Source organism: Chamaea fasciata, unplaced genomic scaffold, assembly GCF_029207755.1.
Source record: "Chamaea fasciata isolate MVZ Bird 193981 ecotype frontalis unplaced genomic scaffold, bChaFas1.0.hap1 SCAF_22, whole genome shotgun sequence".
In the NCBI taxonomy this organism is placed as follows: Eukaryota; Metazoa; Chordata; class Aves; order Passeriformes; family Sylviidae; genus Chamaea; species Chamaea fasciata.
Window position 1 is genome coordinate 4,414,310 of NW_027094107.1, and position 22,328 is coordinate 4,436,637.

The following is a 22,328-nucleotide window of genomic DNA, read 5'->3' on the forward strand; positions in this document are numbered from 1 at the left end:
AAGAAGTGTTAATGACGACTGGGCAAATGCATGGTCCCCTGCTGTGCGGCAAGTTCTGAACACATCCACTTTGATCCAATCAGCTGCAAAATCTTCGCAGTTTGTGTCTCCAACAGCACCCATCATTATTGTGACTGCAAGAAGCCCTAGGTACCCAAGGAACAGACGAGGGGCAGACAGTTCCCCAAGGATTTCCTCCTAATTCCCCCTTTTTGTAAATTGAGTTAAATCTTGAATCAGGACCCTTAAGAGCCCTTAGAGTTATTTAGTTATTTGCATTAACTGTATTGAAGAACAGAATTCAAAAATAATATACTGAGCATTCAAGACTTTGAATGAAAATTTTCTGGCTCTACACATACTGTGTAATTTCACAAATGAGTCTTTACCCTCAGCAGTGTTAGAACATGCCTAATTTGCCCTCCGTGTGTCTAACCTGGCCAGTGGAATCCATGGTCTACACTCCTTCCCTCATTTCTCTCTCATCTCCTTCCCTGCCACCACTGCTGCTGACACACAAAGGCATTTGAATGTAGCTATACAAAACATAGTCAGCTTCAGCACTCAGGTCTAGGAAGGCAAGAAATGAAGGGGCTAAAACAACTCTAGACTAGTCCTGCAGGATTTAAAACTCCCCAGGGCCAATTTTAGGGCTTGTCACCCCACAGATCCCCATGCACTGCCAGCAAGTTGTAGCAAGAGGCTGAGCAGACCAGAGAATTTGTGGGTGGTGACACTGCAACCCTTCTGCCGCTGGCCAGCTGAGGGGGGACACTAACAGGTGAGGATGGCAGAGGAAAGAAGACAAGGGCAAGGAAAAATAGCTGGCCCTTGCCATGAGAACAGAACAAACTGGATGAGACACAAGAGCAGAGGATTACAGGTTTTTATTTTTCAAACATTCCCCCCTAGTCTAGCACATTCTACAGTCTTGCTAGCACAGATGGTAACAAAGCCTGTAATGGTTCAGAAGTTACACTGCTACAGAGAGCAAACAAAAGCAGAGGTTTATTTTCTAAAAAAAAAAAAAAAAAAATTATTGTGAGAAATGGGTGGAAGAGTGCACAGGGGATGTGGTGGAAACTGTGTCAGGTAGTGGTGCCTGCCCTATGTGCAGCAGACATCTGTGCTAGCAATGCAGAAACCTTTCCTTGGATGGCACCAGGTGAAGACTCCACTGTGCTGGAAGCACCATTTCACAGAACCACTCCCACTTCTGTATGAAGGCAGCTCCTTTCAGGAGAAGTAACCTATCTTCTATGTAGCCAAACCTCTTAAGACACCCTGGGGAAACCCACACCACCAATCCCACACGACTGCCCTTCTGAAAAGCAACCAGGGCTCTGTTTTTGTGTCCCAGAACATCCCCTTCTACCACACACCATAACACTGCCTCAGCCCAAGAACCATAAATGCAACACTGTCAGCTCTTACACCTTCAGCTTCTGCTGCCTCTTCTCCCTGCTTTACACCACAGTATTAGGAGTGATTTTGATTCCATCAGATACTGCTTTCCATCAGCTACAGACACGTCAGGGTGCAGGGAAAGACACACAGGCTAGTGAAGAGTGGGGATCCCTTTCCTGAAGGTCAAGCACGTGTGGTGATGGGTTAGCACATGCTCCGAGCTTTCACACGGACAGCTCTCTCAGGCTTCAGAAGTCACCTCTTGCTTGCTTTTCCCCACATTCATTAGAACATGTTTTTCATTAGACATGCAACTGAGGCAAGCCCTAAGCTATTCCCTGTTCATGCTCATGTCCCAAAGTTGATTGATTTGCTTTGGTTTGTATTTTTTTCAATAATGGATCCAAACTTTCACATTTTGGTGACAGTCCAGGACACCACTCCCAAGGCACTCCTACCCATGGCACCAGACACAGGTTACTCAATCCTGGAGCAAGGCTAGCCCTGAAGCATTTGAATGTGGCTATAAATAAGCAACTAAGTAAGAAAATTAACAAATTATTATCTACATAAAAGCTTTCTAGGCATTTCCTTTGGAAAAGCTGATTAGTGCTACTTGCTTCTATTATGACTCTTGTTTATGAATACACCCAGGCTCTGGAATGCTTCATTCCCCTCATCAGGATGATCTGACTGCTGTTTTTAAAGCAGCACAGGATAGGGATGACATGTTTTCAGACACACCAGCAAGGAAAATTAAGGGCTCCCAGAAGGTTCCAATTTTCCAAGCTCTCACATGAAGCTGGAAGTACATGCTTGGAAGTAAAATATGCCTAAATTACAAAGAAAGTTCAGGCAATTTGCTAAACCCAAGTGTGAGAAAAAGCAAGAAGTCTGCCTCCTACTAAGCTCCACGGGCCTAGTTACCTGAATCCTTTGTGGCCCTGAGCTGCATGGTGGCTTCAGTGCTGTGTAGGAGAGAATGTGAATCTCTGAAGATGGAGAAACTTGTTGCCTGAGCTCAGTGAGGACAAAGAACACAGCATAAAGTAATTCTTCATGCCAAGAGTCCCCTACCCACTCCCCTCAGGCACTTATACAGGAGCATCACTCCCCATGTCACTGGCCCCTTTCCTTCTCACCCCTGCTCTCAAAATCCCAGCCCAATCCTTCATTAGAGCAAAAACTAGCCCAAAGTATGGGGCCTGTGGTGCTAATGCAGCATGAAGAGCCACCAAGACATTATCCAGGCTCCAGCAGCAGCACGTAGCAAATGCTTTGGGCAAGAATACAAAAAAATCAGACAAGTATTAAGCAACCCCTGCCAGGTACAGCCTTTCTGCAAGCAGCAGTTTAGGAACTTTAGAGTCTCCTGTGTCCTATGAGGAAGTAACCCATGCTAAAAACCTCAAGGTTTATGAAAATGAAGTGTCTGTAGAACTCCTCAACTCTCTGCAACCCTGCCCTCTGTGCCCACAATACAAGCTATCCTGCTAAACATACAGAAAAGATGATAAGTTGCTTGCTTGAGCCTGCAACATTACATTCGCGGTTTATTGAGCTCTCCACGAGTCTCCTGAACACCACTCTCAGCACTAGTGCACTCTCAAGCTTCTTCAACCACTGACAGCTCCTGCTGTGTTGAGGAGACACAAAGCACCTGTACAGACTGCTGCAAGGCAGAAATGTCACTACCAGGAACCTGGTACAGCAGGACTCCAGTCAGAGGTGCTCCTATCTCCAGTGTTGTCTCCAAAAGTATGGCCCAGGAACATGGGAAAAAAAAAAATAGGTTTGCACTCTATCCCTTACTCAAAGGACAGGGTCTTTTCTGAACTCACACTGTGGAGCACTCACCACCATGAGCCCTGGTGTTGCACCTCCTTCAGTAGGATCAGGTCAAGGACATGAACCAGCTGAGACTATGTCAGATCTCCCTGGGGTGCTACCTGAGTGCTCAGGGCCAGGCTCTGCAGACTGAGACCAGGCCAGCTCCCTGGTGCTGACACAGTTAAGGGGACACTTTGTAAGAGCCTGAAGACAGCGCTTCTTTCCCACAGACCAACCCCGCCAGAAACAGCTCACCACGGATTTCTGGTCTGAAGCACTGGTTACTTATACTGTCCTTTATATTGCTTTGGGTTCCACTTTCACGGGAAATGAGCCAGAGACTCACATTTACATGACCACACATGCTGGTGTCTTGTCCTTGGATACACGGCTGTGAATCACGGGCAGCCATTCAACTCGCTCTGTACATCACTGGATCAAGTTCCCTTCAGGACCCAAGCTAACAAGGTATCATATTATGTGCCAAACAACGTAAATCTCTCCAGCCTGTTCACCGCAGCTCAGAATGGCTAATTCTTATGTGTGGCACGTGCCATCAGGTGTTGTGAAAGGGTATCTATCTATCCACGTGTGTAATGAACTAATTCCGGTGACAATGTTCATCCATGCCTCGAGTGTGCAAACCCTGGGATCCCGACTTAGGAGCTGCCTTTTCTGTTTGTTACAATGAGGTGTGGCCAGACATGTAGATTGTGGGTGAATTTGAAACATCACTGGGAGGTCTGCCATGAAGGCAGCCTTCAAAACAAAGGTTATCAAACTATTCAAAGGCTTTGATGGTATAGCATGCTGTAGATAAGACTTCTGAAGACTCCTTGTTGGAGGTAACCAGGCGATCACTCCTGCTCCAATCTCCACTCAAATGAAAATGAAAACAGAGCTGACAAGCTGGTAAAATAGTGTGGCTCATTGCACTGCATGATACAAACTTTCTGAACTGAAGCCACCTTCAAAAAGGCCTGGAGAGTCTTTCTGCCAGACCAAGCCTACCAGAACACCATGAAAGCACCATGTCTCCCACAGATCCTGCCACTGCAAACACCAAACCAGTGACAGGAACATATCACTAATGCTCTGAATTTATCTTTTGACCCCTAATTTCTGTTCTGCAAGAATACAGAGACAGAGCAGGATCCCAGGTGGACCCCTGAGGGTGAGCCTACAGGCTTCAAGTTCCTCAGCAGTAGCAGAAGCTTCAGCAAGAACACAAAAACCCTCAGAAACCAAAGTGAGCTACCAAGTCCAACTGATCATGCCCTCTATAAGGGCTACAGAGTGTCAGCAGATCTAGCACGATCCAGTCCACACCATCTCCTCAGCAGACTAGGGAATCTGTCCTGTGGATCAGCTGCAGGCAGCTACTTATGGGATTAGCCGAGAACGAGCGCTGTTAATGATTAGCATTCCCTCCATTGTGCTCTTGGCCTGGCAGGAATGCCCAGCCTGAGCAGCTGTGGCTGAATGCCCTGCCAGGCACCTTCCCTCTGCCTCTTCTGGGGAGAGCAGCCATTCCCCAGTTACCCCGCGGTGTCCTTCCCACTTTTCCAACAACATTTTCAGCTTCTTGGCCCAAAATGCCTTAGGCCTGCCCCCTCCCATACTGTAGTGTTATCTGGTATGAAGGGGACAGATGCAGCAAATGTGTTTTCTTTTTATCCAATAATCTCGTTTTTCAATTAAAATATATAATATATATTTAAAAAGGTTTAGAAAAGCTTCTATGTAATTTGCACCTACTTTTACATATAGATTACAATAATGTACAACTCTTCCCCAGAGTGGTTTGAAACCACAGGGACCTGCCAATTCCTTCTCCTCGATCATATACATCATCAAACATCAAATGAGTTTGTTCCTAATACAGCTCTGAAAAAGAGTCTGTCACTGTTGCCTTCTCAGACAGAGAGAGATGTGTAATAGGGACACACATTACATTGGCTTCATATTCACTGTAGAAAGTTCCCAGATTAGTAAAAAAATATTTCATCTATAGAAAATGCCCTTCTGAAAAGCAACCAGGGCTCTGTTAAGGCCACACCCAGGCTTTCCATTTTGCTGCTGTAGCAAGACAGATCAAAAACAAACCCAAAACAATGTTTTTTATGTCCCAGAAAGCAGCTACTAGCACCTGTGCTTATTTTACAGCAGCCTGGTGTATCAGGAAAGTGCTGAGAACAGCATAGGGACTTCTCAAAACACGCTTCTGATTCAATGGGGCTCAGTTGGCACAGTGAAAAACTCAGTGTCCTCCTGTTCCACCCAGGGGGACAACGGGAAGCCTTCTATACCACGACACCCACCCTTCCCTGCAGAACGGTGATGGATGCTCCAGTGATGAGCACACTGAAACCAACCCTGAAACAGCACACCCCTTCTCCCACACGGCTTCTACCAACAAGGTCCCACCAATTCCTCTGCCAGTCTGTGGGGTACCAAGTGCACATCTGGTGGCTTCATCACAAAGTCCAACTACTTTGCCCCATGAGGCAAGGCAAGCAAGAGCAGAGCCAGCCCTCCACCAGTCCGAGGCACTGGGAGACTTTCTGCCATAGCAGAGAGAGGACAGCCAGTGAGAGATTCCTCCAGCAAACCCAACTCATCACACAGGAAAACACTATTGCCTGGCACAGTCTTCTGGCCGAGGTCTTTTCCAGGGCTCCTCTTTGGACACGGGTTTCTCCAGATGGTCCAAGGCAGGGTCAGGTTTGTAGGAAGAGCCATGGCACATAACAGGATTACTATTTTTAAACTCTTCCTGTTGCAGCCAGATGCAGGTTGCCCCTTCTTCCCAGATGGGCAGCCCCTCCTGCCCAAGGCATGATGTGCAGGGAAACTGAATCCAACATGCTCCATTCTTTTCTCTGCTGGGGTGGGAAGTGAAGTCAGAACCCAATGTTCAAAACCTGAAGGACACTAGGAAGAAGAAAAATAAGAGTGACTGGTTAGAGCTCCGCTTCAGTGGGAATCCTGGATGCATAGATAAGGAGTTAATTACCACCAATCTAACCCTACAGAACAAACAGACCACAAGAGACCTTGATCAACAGGGAGTCAAGTGCAGCATGCAATTGCTCAGTTCCAAGCTTCAGAATATGACTGAGACAGAAAGACAGAAAGGTCAACAGTAAGTATTCCTCCTGTAAGCTGACAGCACCAACAAGGCTCTGCAAGATAAGGAAGTTTAAAGGACTTTACCAACACCAGAGGCATTGCAGGAAAGCAGCAAGGAAGAGGAAAATTACTCTTCATGTTAAACAACCACAAGTATCAATTGGTAGGGAAAAGACTGAAAAAGAGCCTTTTAAAGATCACACACAAACTGTTTATGCTCACCCACTTAAAAGAAATCCTGTCTCTACCTTCCAAATAATTAAACATTTTTAGATATCTCATTCCCCCAAAAGTCTGAAGATCTCTTCTCAGGTCTTCTGCCTCACCTCAATAAAGCTGTCATAACTCATTCAAACAACTCCTGGAATAAGTCTAAGCAGACTTAGGACACTGATATAAAACCACCACTGTAGGCATATGATCCACTTAGAAAGGCAAAACAGCAAGATAAATGTAGGGCATCCCATCAGTTGCAGTCAGTAACAGTGAGCATGAAATAAACCTGTGAAAACGAAAAAAACCTACAAGAGGGAATCATCTCCAAACAAGAAAAAGACAGTAAGTTAAACCAAAAGCCAGAGCAATGGGCTGCTTTGGGAAATTGCAAGTTTACGAGGGTTTTATTTATTTATGTTCGGTCAAACAAAAATCCAATGTTTGGAGCAAAGGGAATTCGACAGAGCAAGAAAAGCATGAATCCAGACCAAACTGGGCAAGGGATAAAGAGTTCTCCAGACTCTGAAGCTATAGGGAGTCTAACTGAACAACTAATAATAATTAACTAATATCCACCAAAAGAGCAGATGGATTTTACACTCACCAACGAGACAAAACCCATAGCACTTTACAAAAAAGGTAGTTCTATTTCTAGGCTGACTGCTTCCTCTGTGGCTAATAGCTCATTTTGTGGGTGCTGCATCACTGCTGGGCAGAGACAAAGTTTCAGTGTTTGATCTCTAATCTCCATGCAAAGAAACACTGGCAGGGTTCAAACAGACTCCTGGTGAAGCTGTGGACAAGCTCTTTGGCATTTAACTTGCAAGAAGAGGATAAAATCATAGGAGCTTTGAGCACCAAGGGTAACACCAACGAGCTCACATCTTCCTAAGTGCTGCAGATAAGACTAAGTACTCTTTCCTAAAGCTATCCTCTTGTCTACAAAGAGAAATATTTCTCCACTTTTATTCTGACTGCTCAGATCAGAATGTGATCACTGTGATTAACTGATAAACAGTTTTCGCTCAGCATTATACCCATAACTGACCCAGAAGGCCAAAAGTTAAGCCCACAGGAACTACTCAGAACAGCTTTATGTTAGTGATCACTTAAGAACAGCTTTTGCCAATGTGAATTTAACACAGAGAAAAACACAGTAATAGAAAGGATATGAAAGGAAAAATGCCTGCCACACCAGAGCAATAGATAGCTTTCCCTGAACAGTGATTTCCAAACAGGGATCCTAGGAACTCACTGCAGTAAGGGAGAACTGACAGTCCTGACTTCACAGACACTGATGTCTGCAGCTCAGTTGGTTTTGTAACTCATTAATTTGAGAAAACATTCTGCCTTCTTTCCCCAGGAACAACCCTATTTCTCTCCATATGTGCCCTGCTCCTCCTTTGCTAGAAACCTCATTCACCTCTGTCTGGGCAGCCTTTTGCACAATCCTTGCTCTCCTCTGGGGAAAAAGCTCCCCCTCATCCTACTCCATGGACTCCAGCATACAGGCAAAACAGAGAAGCTCTGCAAAACTCAGAAAAGGCAAACATAATCCAAGGACAGAATAAAAGGCTTGAAGAAAAGCACACTGACAGGGTGTGGCCTTTCCTCCTGAGGCAGCACTGCTGTGACCAGAGCACCGAGAGGCACGTGGGAGCTACGCTTTCTGCTCAAACACAATAGTGGTTCAGAACTTGTTCCAGATCTCACTCCTTCATGTCCAGCACATTTCCCAGAAAGTATCACCTCAACTTCATGTCTGGAACAAAGAAAATCCAGGGGTTTTAACATCAGTAGCTCCTCTCTTTTGATTAAGCAATTCACACAGAATATAATATGGAACGAGAACGTAACTGTGCTTTTAAGAGCTCTTGTTCTACCTCTTAAGCACTTGATTCTATCCACATCTACAACAGTACTAGACCCTACCCTTTGACAAGTAAGTCCTCAGCTTCTCTGCTTTACAGTCTTAAAAATAATCTATACCTGGTATGCTGTAAAAAGAGGTCTTGTCTACCTGGCCCAGGAGGGCAGGACAGCTTGCACATGTTTTGAAAACACTTCTATGAAAAATATTTCATCCCTGAAAAGTCCACAAATATAATGGCCTGCCCCAGCATGGCATAAAAACAAAAAAGCAAATCCTAATAAACAAACAAAACCCCATAACACAAAAGCTGAGAACAATATCCAGTGGAAACACTGCTCAAAAAGCCACAGCCTCTGTCACTAACTTGCAAACAGTCCTAGCACAGAAGGATACCACAGTTTTGTCAATGAAATTTGTCTTTGAAATTGAAACCGAATTTCTGTATTTTACCTGAAGATAAGCTAGTCAATTTAAGACACTCAGTAATTCAGCAAATGCACAGTTAACACACATCACTACAAAAAGCCCCACAAGGAAAAGCCTGACTGATCTTCCTCTCCCTACAATAAAGAGATCTGTTAGGTACAAACAGAAGAACACTACCAAGAAATGACATCCTAAGCAGTGGGATGTGACTTGGAATAAGAGGGAGTTAAACTGTGTTTAAAGCATCTATATAGAGTGGTACATCAATATGTTCACACTGTTTAAGTGACACCAGCTCAAAGGACAGCATTTTACTCCGCCTAGACCCAAGACACTTGTAGAGTGGCTGCACTGACAGGGGTCACCTGGTCCAAACCACCTCCAGCGTACTCAGGTGCCTAGGAAAGAGTATTAAGGTCAAGCAGAAGATCATTTCTGTCCCCATGATTTTGAAGCTCAAGGGCTTCCCAGCACTGAAGCAGTATCTGCAGTTGGCCCTTACTTCTGCCTGCTCAGCTGGACAGTATTAGCAGCTGAATTTGCAACACTAACAAATACCATATCTGCCTCCTAAAAAGGAAATATCCTTGGCAAGGCTTCTACTTTCCAACCAATATCCAGCCTAAGCGCCAGTCTCTCCACTTTCCATCAGCTAACCGAGTTCCAAGTGTGAAGCAGGCCTACAGCCCCAGTTCCCTAATTCTTCTACTGCCTCTGGTTTAAGTGTTTCAAATCAGGGTGTCACAGCCCCCAAAAATAAGATCTTTTTAAGTCTTGTTGTCATATACACCATTTGCCAGACTGACTCTATTTGTGCAGACATGACAAATTGCTGAAGAGGCAGCTTTGATGTTCATGGGGTAGCACTAGCACACCCTTCTTCCTTCCACCTCCATCCACACTGCAGACTCCTGTTTCCTATTCTAATGGGAAGCAATTCAGTAGTTAGTGCTGGTGAGCCAGCTTACCTGACTTTACAGATACTATCCCAGGGCAGAAGATGTGATAAGAGTGACTGTGACCTGCTAACATGCAGACCAAGGCAGACAGTCATGACACGGACATGCTTTGCTACTACACATACTAGAGAATTCTGCAGGGATAATAATAACCTGGAGAGAAACACAGTATGTGCTTGGCTGAGTTCAGCCATTCTGTACATATTGGTGGATGTCTTTATTTATGGAATCAGCACATGCTCTCATGTCAAATGTAGAGCTGTAGGCACTGCCTGATGTCCTGTGATGGAGTCATCTTGGGTGACAGGAGACAACAGGAGTTTTGTTCAGGTTGCTGTTCTATTTCATAAAGGAGCTGACTACCTGGTGAGTTAAATCCACCTACCTTTAAACAGCTCTTCCTCCTCCTAAAAGTGAACATGACTCTTCCAAAAGCATTCAAAGAGGCTCCTTTAGCTGCTGCAGAGTTGGGCACAGGAACCATCCTAGACAGGGCTGTTTCCTCTATTGAGCTGTAGTATTTTACACAACTACACCTACCTTTTTGTGCTCCTGAAGTTAACTCGGTACCCAGGTATGGTTGGAGGCCTGTGAGGTGCTGGGATAGCTGGGAGTAGGCAGAATAGGTTCAAAATTAAAGTCCAGTCCTCCATCCATGAGTTCACTGTTGATTATGTAATCCATATCACATTCAAGGTTCTCCATGTACATGTCAAGGTCCAGGTCAGTGGGCAGCCTGTCCTGGTTGAATCCCAAGGGAGCAGGGCTGGCAGATGAAAGGAGCACTGGACTGCCCAGCTGGACTGACTGGGCAGTTGTTGCAGAAACAGGAGCCTTCAAACTGGTGATGCTGGAAGTGTTTTGAGGAGATGTCACTATGGGAAGCGTTGATGGCAAAACACTGGCACCAACTGGTTCTGCCTGCTGCTCTGCAGGCTTTCCTCGTGGATTGCCTGAGCTCATCTTACTCTGGGCAGCTTGTCCACCCAGGAGCAGAAGAGTTCGGCTGCTCATCCTGTTACCAGTCTGTGGGAGAACTGGATCCACCTGAGTCATCATCACATCCCTTGGAGGCGGAGAGCTGGGTGTCAGAAGAGCTTCCAAGGTCTGAGGGGCAGAGAAATGGCTGACAGAACTTTGCAGTGAAATATCAACAGGGTTAAACAGGGAATTGCCAAAAGTCTGACCAGCTGCATTTGGGCTCTGCAAGGAAAAGCTGGATTCTCTCTGGATCTGACCACTGGAGGCAGATTGCTGGGTAGAGAGCACAGATGAGCTGGGAGACATCAAATTTAACCCATCAATGAGCTCAAGCTCCTCAGTCACAGTTGGTGGAACGTTGCTGGATGCACTGGAGTACACGAGAGAAGGAAGCAGCTCTTCCTCATGGAGGTCATCCTGCTCTGTCAGGATAGGAGAAAGCCTGGCACTAATGGTGCTTGCATTGGAACTGGTTCGAGGCCGGAAGGTGTTCCACACATCAGAGTCCTCGTTGCTTCTTGAGGACGGGCTCCCAGGCCACTTAGGGAACTGGGAGCCAGGACTGTCAGCAGAGGATTCTGGTGCGGACTGGAGAGGAGGCTTCTTCCTGGATGCTTTACCTCTGACTTTTGCAAGCTTGCTGCTGTTGTCCATGGAGGCAGCTCTTCTCCTTGGTGCTTTTCCACTTTTGCCACCCTCAGGATTGAGCATCCACCAAGAGCTCTTCCCTGTGGCTTCATTATGGACTTTAATAAACTTGCTGTGCAGGGACAGGTTATGTCGAATGGAGTTCTGAAAAAAAAGAAATTAAACCCACAAAATAATGAGGACCTGACAGTTGACACACCTCCCACCTAGAAACCTCACAAGCTTAAACACATTCAGACAGTATTCAGAAAAGAAAGTTATAACAAAAAGCCATCCATAAAAACCTGCTATTTCTGTCTGAACATGCTTTGCAGCACTAACAAGCAGTGCCACGTTTCACTGCAATATCAAGGGTGAAGCTACCATGACAACTAGCAGCTTTCAGCTAGCAAAATACTAGCACAAAAGAATTTTAATGACCATACAGAACCTGCTAAAAATTAGGCATATCACAGAGCAAGTCAACAAGTTCTCAAATACGACCTGCAATTTCAACATGAGCCTACTGAATTTGACCTATTGCTGGTCCCACCCTTTTGTCAACCCCTTTACCCTGCATAAGCCTGGCTGACTTTTTTTAATGTTTCTATGGCCAGTTTTCAGTCAGATTCAAGCAGAACATAACAGTAAATCCCAAAAACTGGGTGAAGAGAAATGGCAAAACGCTTCTATTCAGTGCACCCATTAACATCTCCACCCCAAAACTGGAGAAACGAGATAGAAACTCGAAGGAACAAGAGTCCTAGAATCCTGGAGACTGCCAGGCTCCCTCTGCAAGGAGGCTGTGTGCTTTCCTTGGTGCATGTTCCTGACAGGGTAAGATGTTCAGTGGATACTGCACTCCCACACAGTACATGCCAGTTTTAGCCTCTCCCATCTTTCTGCTGGGTAACACACACGTTCCTTGCCTCTCCCAGCTCCCTCCTTTTGCTTTAGCTTTGCTGAAAACTGCAAGCTAACATATCTGTAGACCATCATCAAGCTCAATTTTCAGCCTGCAACTGATTAACTCCCCAGTATTTTAGAATCAGGAAGCAACCATTTCATTGTTTGAACAGATCCTCCATAAACTCCCCTTGTGCCCTATGCATTTATTTGATATCTGCCCTTAATTTGTTCAGATGGCCAAATTACAGATCATTAAAAGTTGCTGCATTGGAAACACAACAGGGGTCCAAGCACATTTTTTTTTATAAACTAGAAGTTATAGAACAACCTTCAGCTTTCATGAATACTCTTAATTCTGAACATATTAACTGTGCTTTTATCATCTTTTTCCACCAACTCTCAACACAGTTCTTTCCTGTCTGCTGCTTTCCCTCTCCCCACCCTTTTCCTCTCGGAAAAGTCCTCCCCATGCTAATTTTGGCCACCTCACCAAAAGTACTATCCTAGAAAAAGTAGATACAGATAGATAAGCAATACAGGCAAAGTGGAAAGTTTTCATGGAGGTTTGAAGGAGATCTGAGAATCATCCTGGCTTAGCTTTCATTTTAACCTTTGGCTGTTGAGGATTTGGAGAAGACTGGCTGCTTGCTGCAACTGGTACCAAAGAATATATGTTCTTAATTGGAGAGTGACTGCAGAGCCAGAGCCTGATGGAACACGTGTCAGTCAATGCTCTTACACAGTTTTATTATTTGAGCTGTTCACAGCAATAGTTGTACAATAGTCCTGCCTGGCATCTTCTCAAAACAAAGCTTTCCTTTCCTTCAAGTGTTCAAACAAGTAATTCAGACTGGTGCACTGTCTCCTGTAAGATTGCTGCTTTCATTTCCAAAGAATCCCACCCCTTTTCCCAGGTAAATGTGCATAACTCTGAGTGCACACTGCTGCAGCAATAAGGACCACCAAGTTGTCACTAATTCTTCACTTATTCCCCTGAAAGTAGCCTGTGAACTCATGATGGCATCGTGGGTATCATAAGAGACAATGCATGTAACTAATTTTTTGGCTGAAAAGCAGTTTGAAATAAGACATCTTGGAATAAGAATAGGATTCACATGAGCACAATGAAGCCTGGTACCTTTTATGAAACAGTCTCAAAGTGATCTTACATGTTACTGCTGAACTGACATAATGGCTAAGCTGCAGAAACAGATAATTGCTGTACCACTCTTTCCTTCCTCATCTTCAAACTCTCATCCTTCTGTAACACAAGCATCTGTGACCCTGTAAGCCAGTTCAGAGAGCAAACCAAACTGAAAAGCTACCTTATCCTTCCTTGGAAACTGCTTTTTCTGCTTCTTTTTATCTCTGTTTTTTGAACTACCTCACCGTGGAGGTCAAGCACCAAAACCTAAAGAAGAGAACAAAATGTGTAGTTGGAGGCAGAGGAAAAAAACTGAATTATTTCTTTCATCAGGGTTAACTGTTATGTAAACTGCAATGCCTAATGCTTTTGCAGCCCTACTGCAGACTAGAGGAGGCAGCTCAGCCCTGCACCACAGCACCCCGAGCCCTTACTCACCTGCAGGACCCAGCCTGCCTGCAGGCTTGAGCCCAGAGTGTCCCAAACCCCAACTGAATCCACACAGCCACAGCCTGGGTGCTGCAGGACAGCACCAGAATGCACTTGCTACAGCGATTCAATACACCTAACACATGGAGGGCACCCTCAAATCTGACTGAGAAAGCCAGGAATAGATCAATTATGCTAAAATAGTCACAGAACTGCAAGTCAGACCTGTCAGAAGAGGAAATGACAGAGTTCAGTCACCCCGGCAACCCTGACATATTTCCTTTCTCGATGTTAAGCAACCCACACCAAAAACACAGAGATGACATTAACTTTTTAGATGCTCAACTTCAGCAGTGTGGGAGGCTCTCAGCTGGTCTAAGCATCTGCAAAACATACAAGGTCTTGTCTCTGCAACTCTTTGATCATAAAGAAGCATGACCTGAAGGAAGAGGTGCAGGCAGGAATCCTTCAAATCCTTAGGAACATCTTCAGACACTAGTTAGGGGAGGTTATTGCTATTTATTTAGGTATCTTGTGGTGGTTCTTATGGCTGCATGTTAAGCATTACCATAAAAAAAAAGTCAGCCTGTGTCTCTAAATCCATCACAGATCAAAGATGATTCCTGCAAACCACATTCAGACAAAACCAGTCTGAAACTAAGGACAGATAGTATGCAAAAGAAATCAAGTTTGGCTAGAGACATTTATTGTACACTGAAGGGTGGACCATTCCCGAGGTCATAAACCCCGTGCCTTCAAACTAGGATATATGGACTAGCCACAGAAGTGTGGCTAGCAGCTTATGCAAACTATCCCCTAAATCTTAGTTACCAGAACATTAAGTCTTCTTCTTTGATAAAATCTCCTAGCCACAGTTAAAGGACAGCAACACTTCTCATCATCAAACCAGCCCTGCCCCTACATCAACATTAGTGCTGCTGTGGATCCTGCCCAGCATCAAACAGTGCTTTGGTCTCATGTCAGGGAATCAGCCACAGGAGCCGGGAGCACAACCAAGCCATTCCCCTGCCCAGTCAGCCTCATGGGCAACTGCCACAGATACCAGGGAAAATGCTCAGGTGAAGTGAATGCAGAAGACTGAAGGCCACTGACAACCTTTCCAGGGGACTATAGGTTCCCGACCATAAAACTGAAGTTTACAGGAGCAGAAGGAGGCTCTTGTGCCCTGCCCAGCAGAGCTCATCCAGGCAGCAGTGGTGCATGGCCTGTGCTAGCACAGCATTCAGGGCCAAGTAAAAGCTATGCTCAGAGAGACAAGACACAGCAGCTCTCCTTCCAGGAGACACAGTGGCTTCCTTCTTTTCCTGGCCATTCTCCCAGGAAACATCAAGTTTAACCTACAAACCACAGAGGATCAGATTTCTTAACAAAAAGTCTCTCTAAAGGATGAGTGACAGAAGGAAAAAGAAAAAAATAAAAAAAGAAAATATATGCAATCACTGCAGCTGCCTGTAATACACTCTCACTGCCTTGGAGGCATACAAAGAACTTGGTCTCATCCCAGTGCAGGGCCATGTTCCACAAGTTCCACTGCCAGGCCTATAATTGTGCCGAATTACCATTTGCCATGGCATTCCTGGGAGGCTGCAAGGGGAGAACACTCCTCCTGCTGTATTTGTCAGTGCCTGCCTCAGCCACTTGGCTCCAAAGGCTTCAGGAAAAAGTCTTCCTTGTAGAGATTTTGCACCAGCAAGTAAACAACTGCTCCAGAGCCAGGGAGTTGAAACACTTCCCCAGCAGTTCCCTTCCAGAAGGCACACACGTCAAGCTCAGCAGACAGGGATCTCTATCTTAGGAAGAACATTTTCCTTTCTGTAATCTTTCAGTGGGTGGCCAGAAGAAGATCATAGCTCTCTAAAAAGCAAAGGCTGAGGCGATTTACAAGACAGGCAGGCATACACAACAAAAGCTGTTCAGGATTAGATAGAGCAGAAGAAACTTGTTGGAACAAGTAATACCAGCAGCCCAGGAACAGCCTTCTCTGAGGACTGCCTGGAAAACTGAGCTGTGCTGCAAGGAATAATCATTCAGCAAAGAAGCTTTCCAGAAAAAAAACTGGCAAGGAACAGGGAAGAGTAGCAGCAAAATCTTCAAGTAATTTGACTAGCATGGTATAAGTAGATGAATTCCCAGTTTTTGAGGGGAACAACCACACTCAACACAGCTTAAAAAAAATTCTCATATTTCACACTTCTTCAGGGCATCACAAGGAGAAGGGCCTAGTAGGGTCACTTTAAGGTGGGCGAAGTGTGTGTTGCCACATTGTGACAGCTGGCCCTCTTCACAGCCGAGTACTCATCAGTTTCTTCCACCTAGAACACAGGACACCCGGTGACCCCACATTCGCACTACTGTCCTACTTCCATGAGTTGCCACCAGCCTCATTTTCCACACCCAGCCCTCTGCCATTCTGCCATCCACAACACCCTGCCATGCCCAGCTGCCTTCCTCCCACCTCACCTAGGCCAGACTACGTGCTGTGGCCAGACCATTTAAGGACTAATGGGATTAAAAGGTAAAATACTCTTGTCAAGAGAAAGATGATGGACAACATCCACCTGTGTTCACCAGGGTTCCATGCTGAACTCCTCAGTATGGCATCTGAACAACCCTCATTTAGCCTCTGTTTTTTATTTCCCCCTTGCTTTAAGGAAAGCCGGTTAGGCTGTCAGCAGCTGGGACAGGGAACATCTCCCTGCAGCCAGGACTAAGCACATCACTAATACCACGAGTGCATTTGGGCCACATGAGGTAATGGCAGGAGTCCAGCAGTTTCTACTCACCCTCAGCTACGCTGGATCCAAAGAGCCAGACCCTCCCTCCCCTTTGCAAGGCAGCAACTTCCAAGAAACCAAAACAAACCAAAACTAACAGAGAGCAGCACCTACACCACCATTAACGAGTAGGTGGACGTACATGGAGTACCAGTGATGACAGCAATGACATCACTATTCCAATTCAGTTCAGAACACACACTTCTTCATTTTTAGTGTCAGAAGATTTAATGGGGGACTGTATCCTTTCAGGCATGCGAACTTAGGAATAAACACTACAGGTTTTGCCAACACAGTCACAGAAAGCAGCCTTTCTTCACAGACTGAGGTGAGTGGCTCTGTGTAGCAGAGACCCCCAGACTCCACACTGTGCCTCACCTATGCACAGACCTGCCCCAGGCTGAAGGTTGGGCAGAATTACCCTTTGTTCAGAGCCAAGATGCTGAGCTGAAGTTTTTACATTTCCTTTTGGTATCTGCTGAACTGGAATTTATTTGCAAGGCATAAAGATAGCCTGGCAGACTCTACCAGCTGCAGCACAGCAGAAATAGTCCAGAAGACAGACAGGCTTGCTTTTGTCTGCTGACCTGTTCTCATGGAGGAGCTTCAGAGAGCCACAGGACGAGCAGTTGCTCCAACCTGAGGGAGCACCGCACGTGCTCTGCCAGGAGATCAGATATCCACAGCTCTGGGAGAGCCAGCACTGAAAGCCAGTGAAGTGACTCTATGACTGAGCCCTCAGCCAGGTCTCCTGATCCATCTGGTCAACATTTAATACCAGCGACATGCAATAAGCACATAACACAAGGCTGGAATGGAAGGCTTTTCAGGAAAGTGCTGCCCACTCTAACAAAGATTAAGAGCTAGACATCTGTTTTAGATAAACAGAACACTTAGTAATTTTTAATTTGTAATACAGCTCCTTGAGCTATTGCATATATAAATATATATATAGACATATACACATGTATGAAGGTACATATGTTGTGTATATCCATGCACACATTTGAAATAAATAGGGAATACCAGGATGCAGAGGTGTGGCATCAGATTCCTATAATTAGTATAATACTGCAGAATCATTTTTATGTTGCACACATAGGAGACATCTGATTTTTGTTTCAGTGACATACTTTTGGAAGGTGAAAAGGACAGCTTTTATTCTGTTCCTACAAAGGAAAAGACAAGGACTTGGGGAGAACACACAGTTTGTTTCACTAAGATGGAGGAGTCCTTAATACTGTTCCTCCCTGTGCCGAATTTGCTCATACTCATGGAGGTAACAACCAGTGCAAACTGCTTCTGCAGTGTTTATGCACTTTACTCAAAACCCTCAACACCTTCATCTTGCAAGTAATCTCAAAACCAAAAGGAATTATCCTCTTATCCATAGACATGCAGACTATCCTGCAGAGCACCCAGGGAAGGATTATGAAGAAGGACACTTGTGCCTTGCAGGCTGGCCAGTTCTTAACTTCAGTTGAGTTCCTGCAGGGAAAGGACAGACTGCACACGCAGCAAATCTGTCCCTTACAAGGTGCTTGAAGCACTTCAAGAACAGCAAACACCATCTTCCTCGAAAACACAGATTCTTCCGGAATTCATGGAGGTTACACCCTGGCAATCTGCAACAGCTGCACTTCCCCCAATTGTATAGTGGAGTAGGACAGCTCTAAATTAATTATGAAACAACAATGACTTTATGGGGTTTATATTAACTAAAGTAGATTAAGAGTTTTTAAAGATCTGTTGTTTTTAATTACTTATTCAAAATTCTCTATTAAACTGCACTACATGCAAATAAAATGTATTATCAGTTTGGCTCTGTCCAAACAGAACAGAAATGCCAGAACTCTAGACTAGTACCACCATCTTAACAGGCATCAAAATGCTACAAAACTACCTTTAACAGCAGCTTCACACTGATTTCCTTTATGCAAAATCATTCACCTCGAAAGTGAGAAATCACTAAAGCTAAGGTGACTCAAGAAGTTTTTCTTTTACTTTACAGACTAAAAAAAACCAAACATGCAAGCAGAGCTTCACAGCTCTAAAAATAAAAGGAAGAATAAAAACAAACAAACAAGAAAAAAAAACAAACAAAAAACCAGACAGGTCCATTGCTCAAGTGAAGACTTGTCTTTTGTTTATTCAGTTTGTCTTAAATATGCACCTATTAATTTTACTCCAAGTGCACAAAAGTCAAATTGAACTGACTTGACTGGCTCCCCATCTGTAAATGTCTGACCTCCCTTCACTTAAGGCATCTGAATGCAAACAGACTAAGGTCGGTAAAACAAACAAAACCTCTTGCAAACCTATGCAACTGTGAGTTAACAGAAAGAAAGACTAGAAGTAAGTTCCATGGTCACACATCCTGCCAAGCTCTGCCAACAGGATTTTGTGAGTGAGCAGGAAAGAAAATGTATTGTATTTCTATCATGGTTTTCTGTTTGCTGGTTAAAGTCAAGAGCTTTAAACTCTCCTAATCATAAGGCTGATTCCCACCACAATTGTTGTTCTGCCCGCCCTCATCTTTGTTGGCAAGAAGTTTCTTTTTCTTCTCCTTCTAAAGCCAGAATTAGTCTGTAACCAGGCTGAAAAAACACATTAAAAAGTCAATCACAGAAAAGCTACGACAGCATCTGAGCAGGAATCTCACTCTCGTGTATGCACAAATTCTCACAGCGAACTTCTGGAATTTAAGTCTACCTGTACCTGTCCCAAAAGTGACACATTATTAAAGCACAGAGTAAAACTGAAGGCTGATGGTCCCATTACATGTGAATGGATATAACAAAAGAACAGCCATACTACATCAAGCCAGAAGTGTACTTATTCCAGCATCCAGCCCAGCAGGACATCTCACTATATTCCACCTTCACCAGGGTGGAGCTTTTCAGAAGCCACACTGAACTTCAATCTCAGGCGTTACTGCCAAACAGATGCTCAGACATATTCCTGAGAAGAAAATGCACCTGTTCTGTTAAATTACCATGACTGCATGCAGGAGCAGCAGGACCAGGAGAGTAGCCCTAGCCTGAGGAAACAAGAACTATCTTCCAGTAAGAACACTAAAACCCAAGCACTGCCCCAAATTAAAACTTAGTATGCAGGATTCAACCTACACATAGGAGTAACAGAAAATAATCCATATTAATTAAACTAGATGCACTCCCTACGAACTATCAATGAGCGATAAATGGGAAAAGTGAAAAATTTTGTACTGACGTGTGCCAGCCCAAGCTGTGACAGCTGCATCCCTCTCACCATGTTTCTACCCTCTGGAGCAAATGTTTGCACTCACACCACCACGTGGTGTGCCACTTCAGAGAGCTGAGCCAGCTGAAAGCCAACCTACCAGAAACAGACGTTTGTTTGTTTATTTATTTATTTATTGTCTGAAATTAACTCTCTGTCCTCACCTACTGCTCAGTCAGACAAGCAGAGGAACACGTGGCTGGAGCCATGGAAGACCAAGGCCTCAAACCGTGCTGGCTGAACCTCCTGCAGAACTGCAGCATGGATGAACTGCTAATAAATACTGCAAACTAGAGTGTAATTCCAGTCTGTAGTGAGAGCAAGAGATCACACTCTTTGGAGTCCGGTCTCCATGGCATCCACTCTGACACACCAGGACAGGCCGAGGGGCTATTTTGCAAGCCAGCTCTCACATTTCCCATTCCCTTTGCTGGAGCTCTAAAGACTAAAGATAAAGGAGCACGAGGTTGCCACAGGCAGAGGACTGAAACAGCCTAGAGCTCTTTTAACACGGCTCTGCGCACGCCTATTTCCAGAACGAGAGAATACACTGCTGAGCCTTTAGAGCAGAATATTGCTTTCCCTTTTCCAAGCTCCGGCAGAGGCCCCCATCACGGTCCTGGAAGCAGAACCCTTTTCCGAGGGACTTTCTTGAACGCCGAGCACGCCTGCTATGACACAGTTATTTATATGGAGCTTTAACACCGTCACGTGACAAAGACCTGCAGCCTTGCCATTAAAAACCCCTTCAAGCGAGGCTTTACCCCGCAGAGAAACTCGGACACTGCCTGTTTAATGACTCTCCCTTCTCTCCTGGAAAAGTTTCTAAACGCAAAGAGCACAAGGAGCAGCTCCGCAGGGCCATGCCACATCCCAGAGCGCCCAGCAGCTGCTCCAGCTGCACACAGCCGAAGCTCGGGCTGGGTCAGAGAAGACCCCGGAGCTTTCGGCAGGGTTAAAGCCCCGGCTCCGCAGCGTGGGCGCCACATGCTGGCACTGACCCCTGACCGCAGACGAGCCGCAGCAACAGGTGAGCGCGGAGCGGGCGGCGGGGCGGGCCGGGGCACCGGGGAGGCGCCTCCGCAGCCGCTCCTCGCCCGGCCCGGCCCCGGCACACACGGCTCGTCCCTCCCGCCCCGGCCTGACACGCACCTTCCAGCCAGCGGAGCTGTTGCTGTCACCCTTGTCCTTGAAGTAGGGGACGGAGCGCACCATCCACTCGTAGATCTGCGCCAGCGTGAGCCGCTTCTCGGGGGCGCTCTCGATAGCCTGGCTGATGAGCTCGGCGTAGGACTGGCTGCCCCAGGCATTGCGCCGGGAGCCGCCCTTCCGCGCCGCCGCGCCACCTGCCCGCGCCCCCTCGGCCCGGCCGGGCCCCGCCGCCGCGCCGCCTGCGCCCTCCTCCGCCGCGCCAGCCGCGCCGCCCGTCTCCGCCTCGGGCCGCGGCAACGGCCAGGTGCAGGAGCGCGGGCGGCTCTGCGGCTCAAAGTCAGGGTCGATGTCCGGCGACGCCGCGGCCCCAGCCGGCTCCGCCATGGGCACCGCCTGAGCTCCGCCGGGAGCGCCGGGCCCGCCACCCCTTTGTGCGCCCCGGGCCCGCCGCCGCCGCGCCGCTCTGTTTACCAGGGAGCAGCGCCGCACCTCGCGCTTGCGCGCGCGGGGCACGCCGGGAGCGGTAGTCCCGTCGGGGCGTCAGCGGGGAGCCCGACACGGTCGGTGGACTACGGTACCCAGCGTCCCCTGCGGCGGAAGGTGGGGCGTGCCCGCCGACGGGTGAGCGTGGCAGGCGGTGCGTTGATGTGACTACAGCTCCCAGCGGGCACAGCGGCGGTTGGGCTTACATAACCCGCCAGGCCCGGTGCGGCCCTAGACCCCCCTCGATGGCGGAGCGGTGGTGGCGGCGTGGTGGTGGCAGCCCCGAGGCGGTCGCAGCTCTTTCGCCCACCTCAGGGCGCGCCGTGGCACTCCGGGTCGGGCCGGGGGCGCCGCTCCCTCCGCCATCCCGTCACGGATGGAAGCCTATTTCCGGGACACGCCCTGGCGTAAGGCGTCATGGGTTTGCGTTCCGAGCTGTCCGTCAGAGCCGCGGCAACCATGTTCCGGGGCCTCGCGCTCCCTGTGCTGTACAGCGTCCGGGGCTGGCTACGCTCCAGACGCTGTACGACGCGGTTCCCGTGTATGTTTCTTGGCTCCGCGCCCCGGTTTAGAGCTGGGAGCCCAGCCCGGCCGCCTCAGCCTTTGGTTCTACCCTGTCCCGCGGGGGCCCGGCCGGGACAGCTCAGGCGACGCGGAGTAACCCCCGGCAGCAAGCCTGCCATGCAAGTTCCGGGGCCAGCCGA

At 46.9% G+C, this 22,328-nt stretch overlaps 1 protein-coding gene across 1 annotated transcript; it reads right to left on the reverse strand.

Moving 5' to 3' along the window:
- Window positions 1-869: 869 nt before the first annotated feature.
- FOXO4 (forkhead box O4) lies at window positions 870-21,607 on the reverse strand. The gene is made up of 3 exons (XM_066202346.1): window positions 21,142-21,607; window positions 10,384-11,616; window positions 870-6,171 (listed from the first exon to the last, which is right to left on the reverse strand). Exons 1-2 carry the CDS (start codon window positions 21,523-21,525, stop codon window positions 10,402-10,404), a joined length of 1,599 nt encoding a protein of 532 aa, XP_066058443.1. The 5' UTR covers window positions 21,526-21,607; the 3' UTR covers window positions 870-6,171; window positions 10,384-10,401.
- Window positions 21,608-22,328: the final 721 nt, after the last annotated feature.

What these genes read in the sequence shown, in the direction of transcription:
- FOXO4 (XM_066202346.1), bottom strand. Translation starts at nt 21,525, where the DNA reads ATGGCGGAGCCGGCTGGGGCCGCGGCGTCGCCGGACATCGACCCTGAC. An exon ending in ACAGCTCCGCTGGCTGGAAG is followed by an intron (nt 11,617 to 21,141) that starts GTGCGTGTCAGG and finishes CTTTTTTTTCAG; the next exon opens with AACTCCATTCGACATAACCT.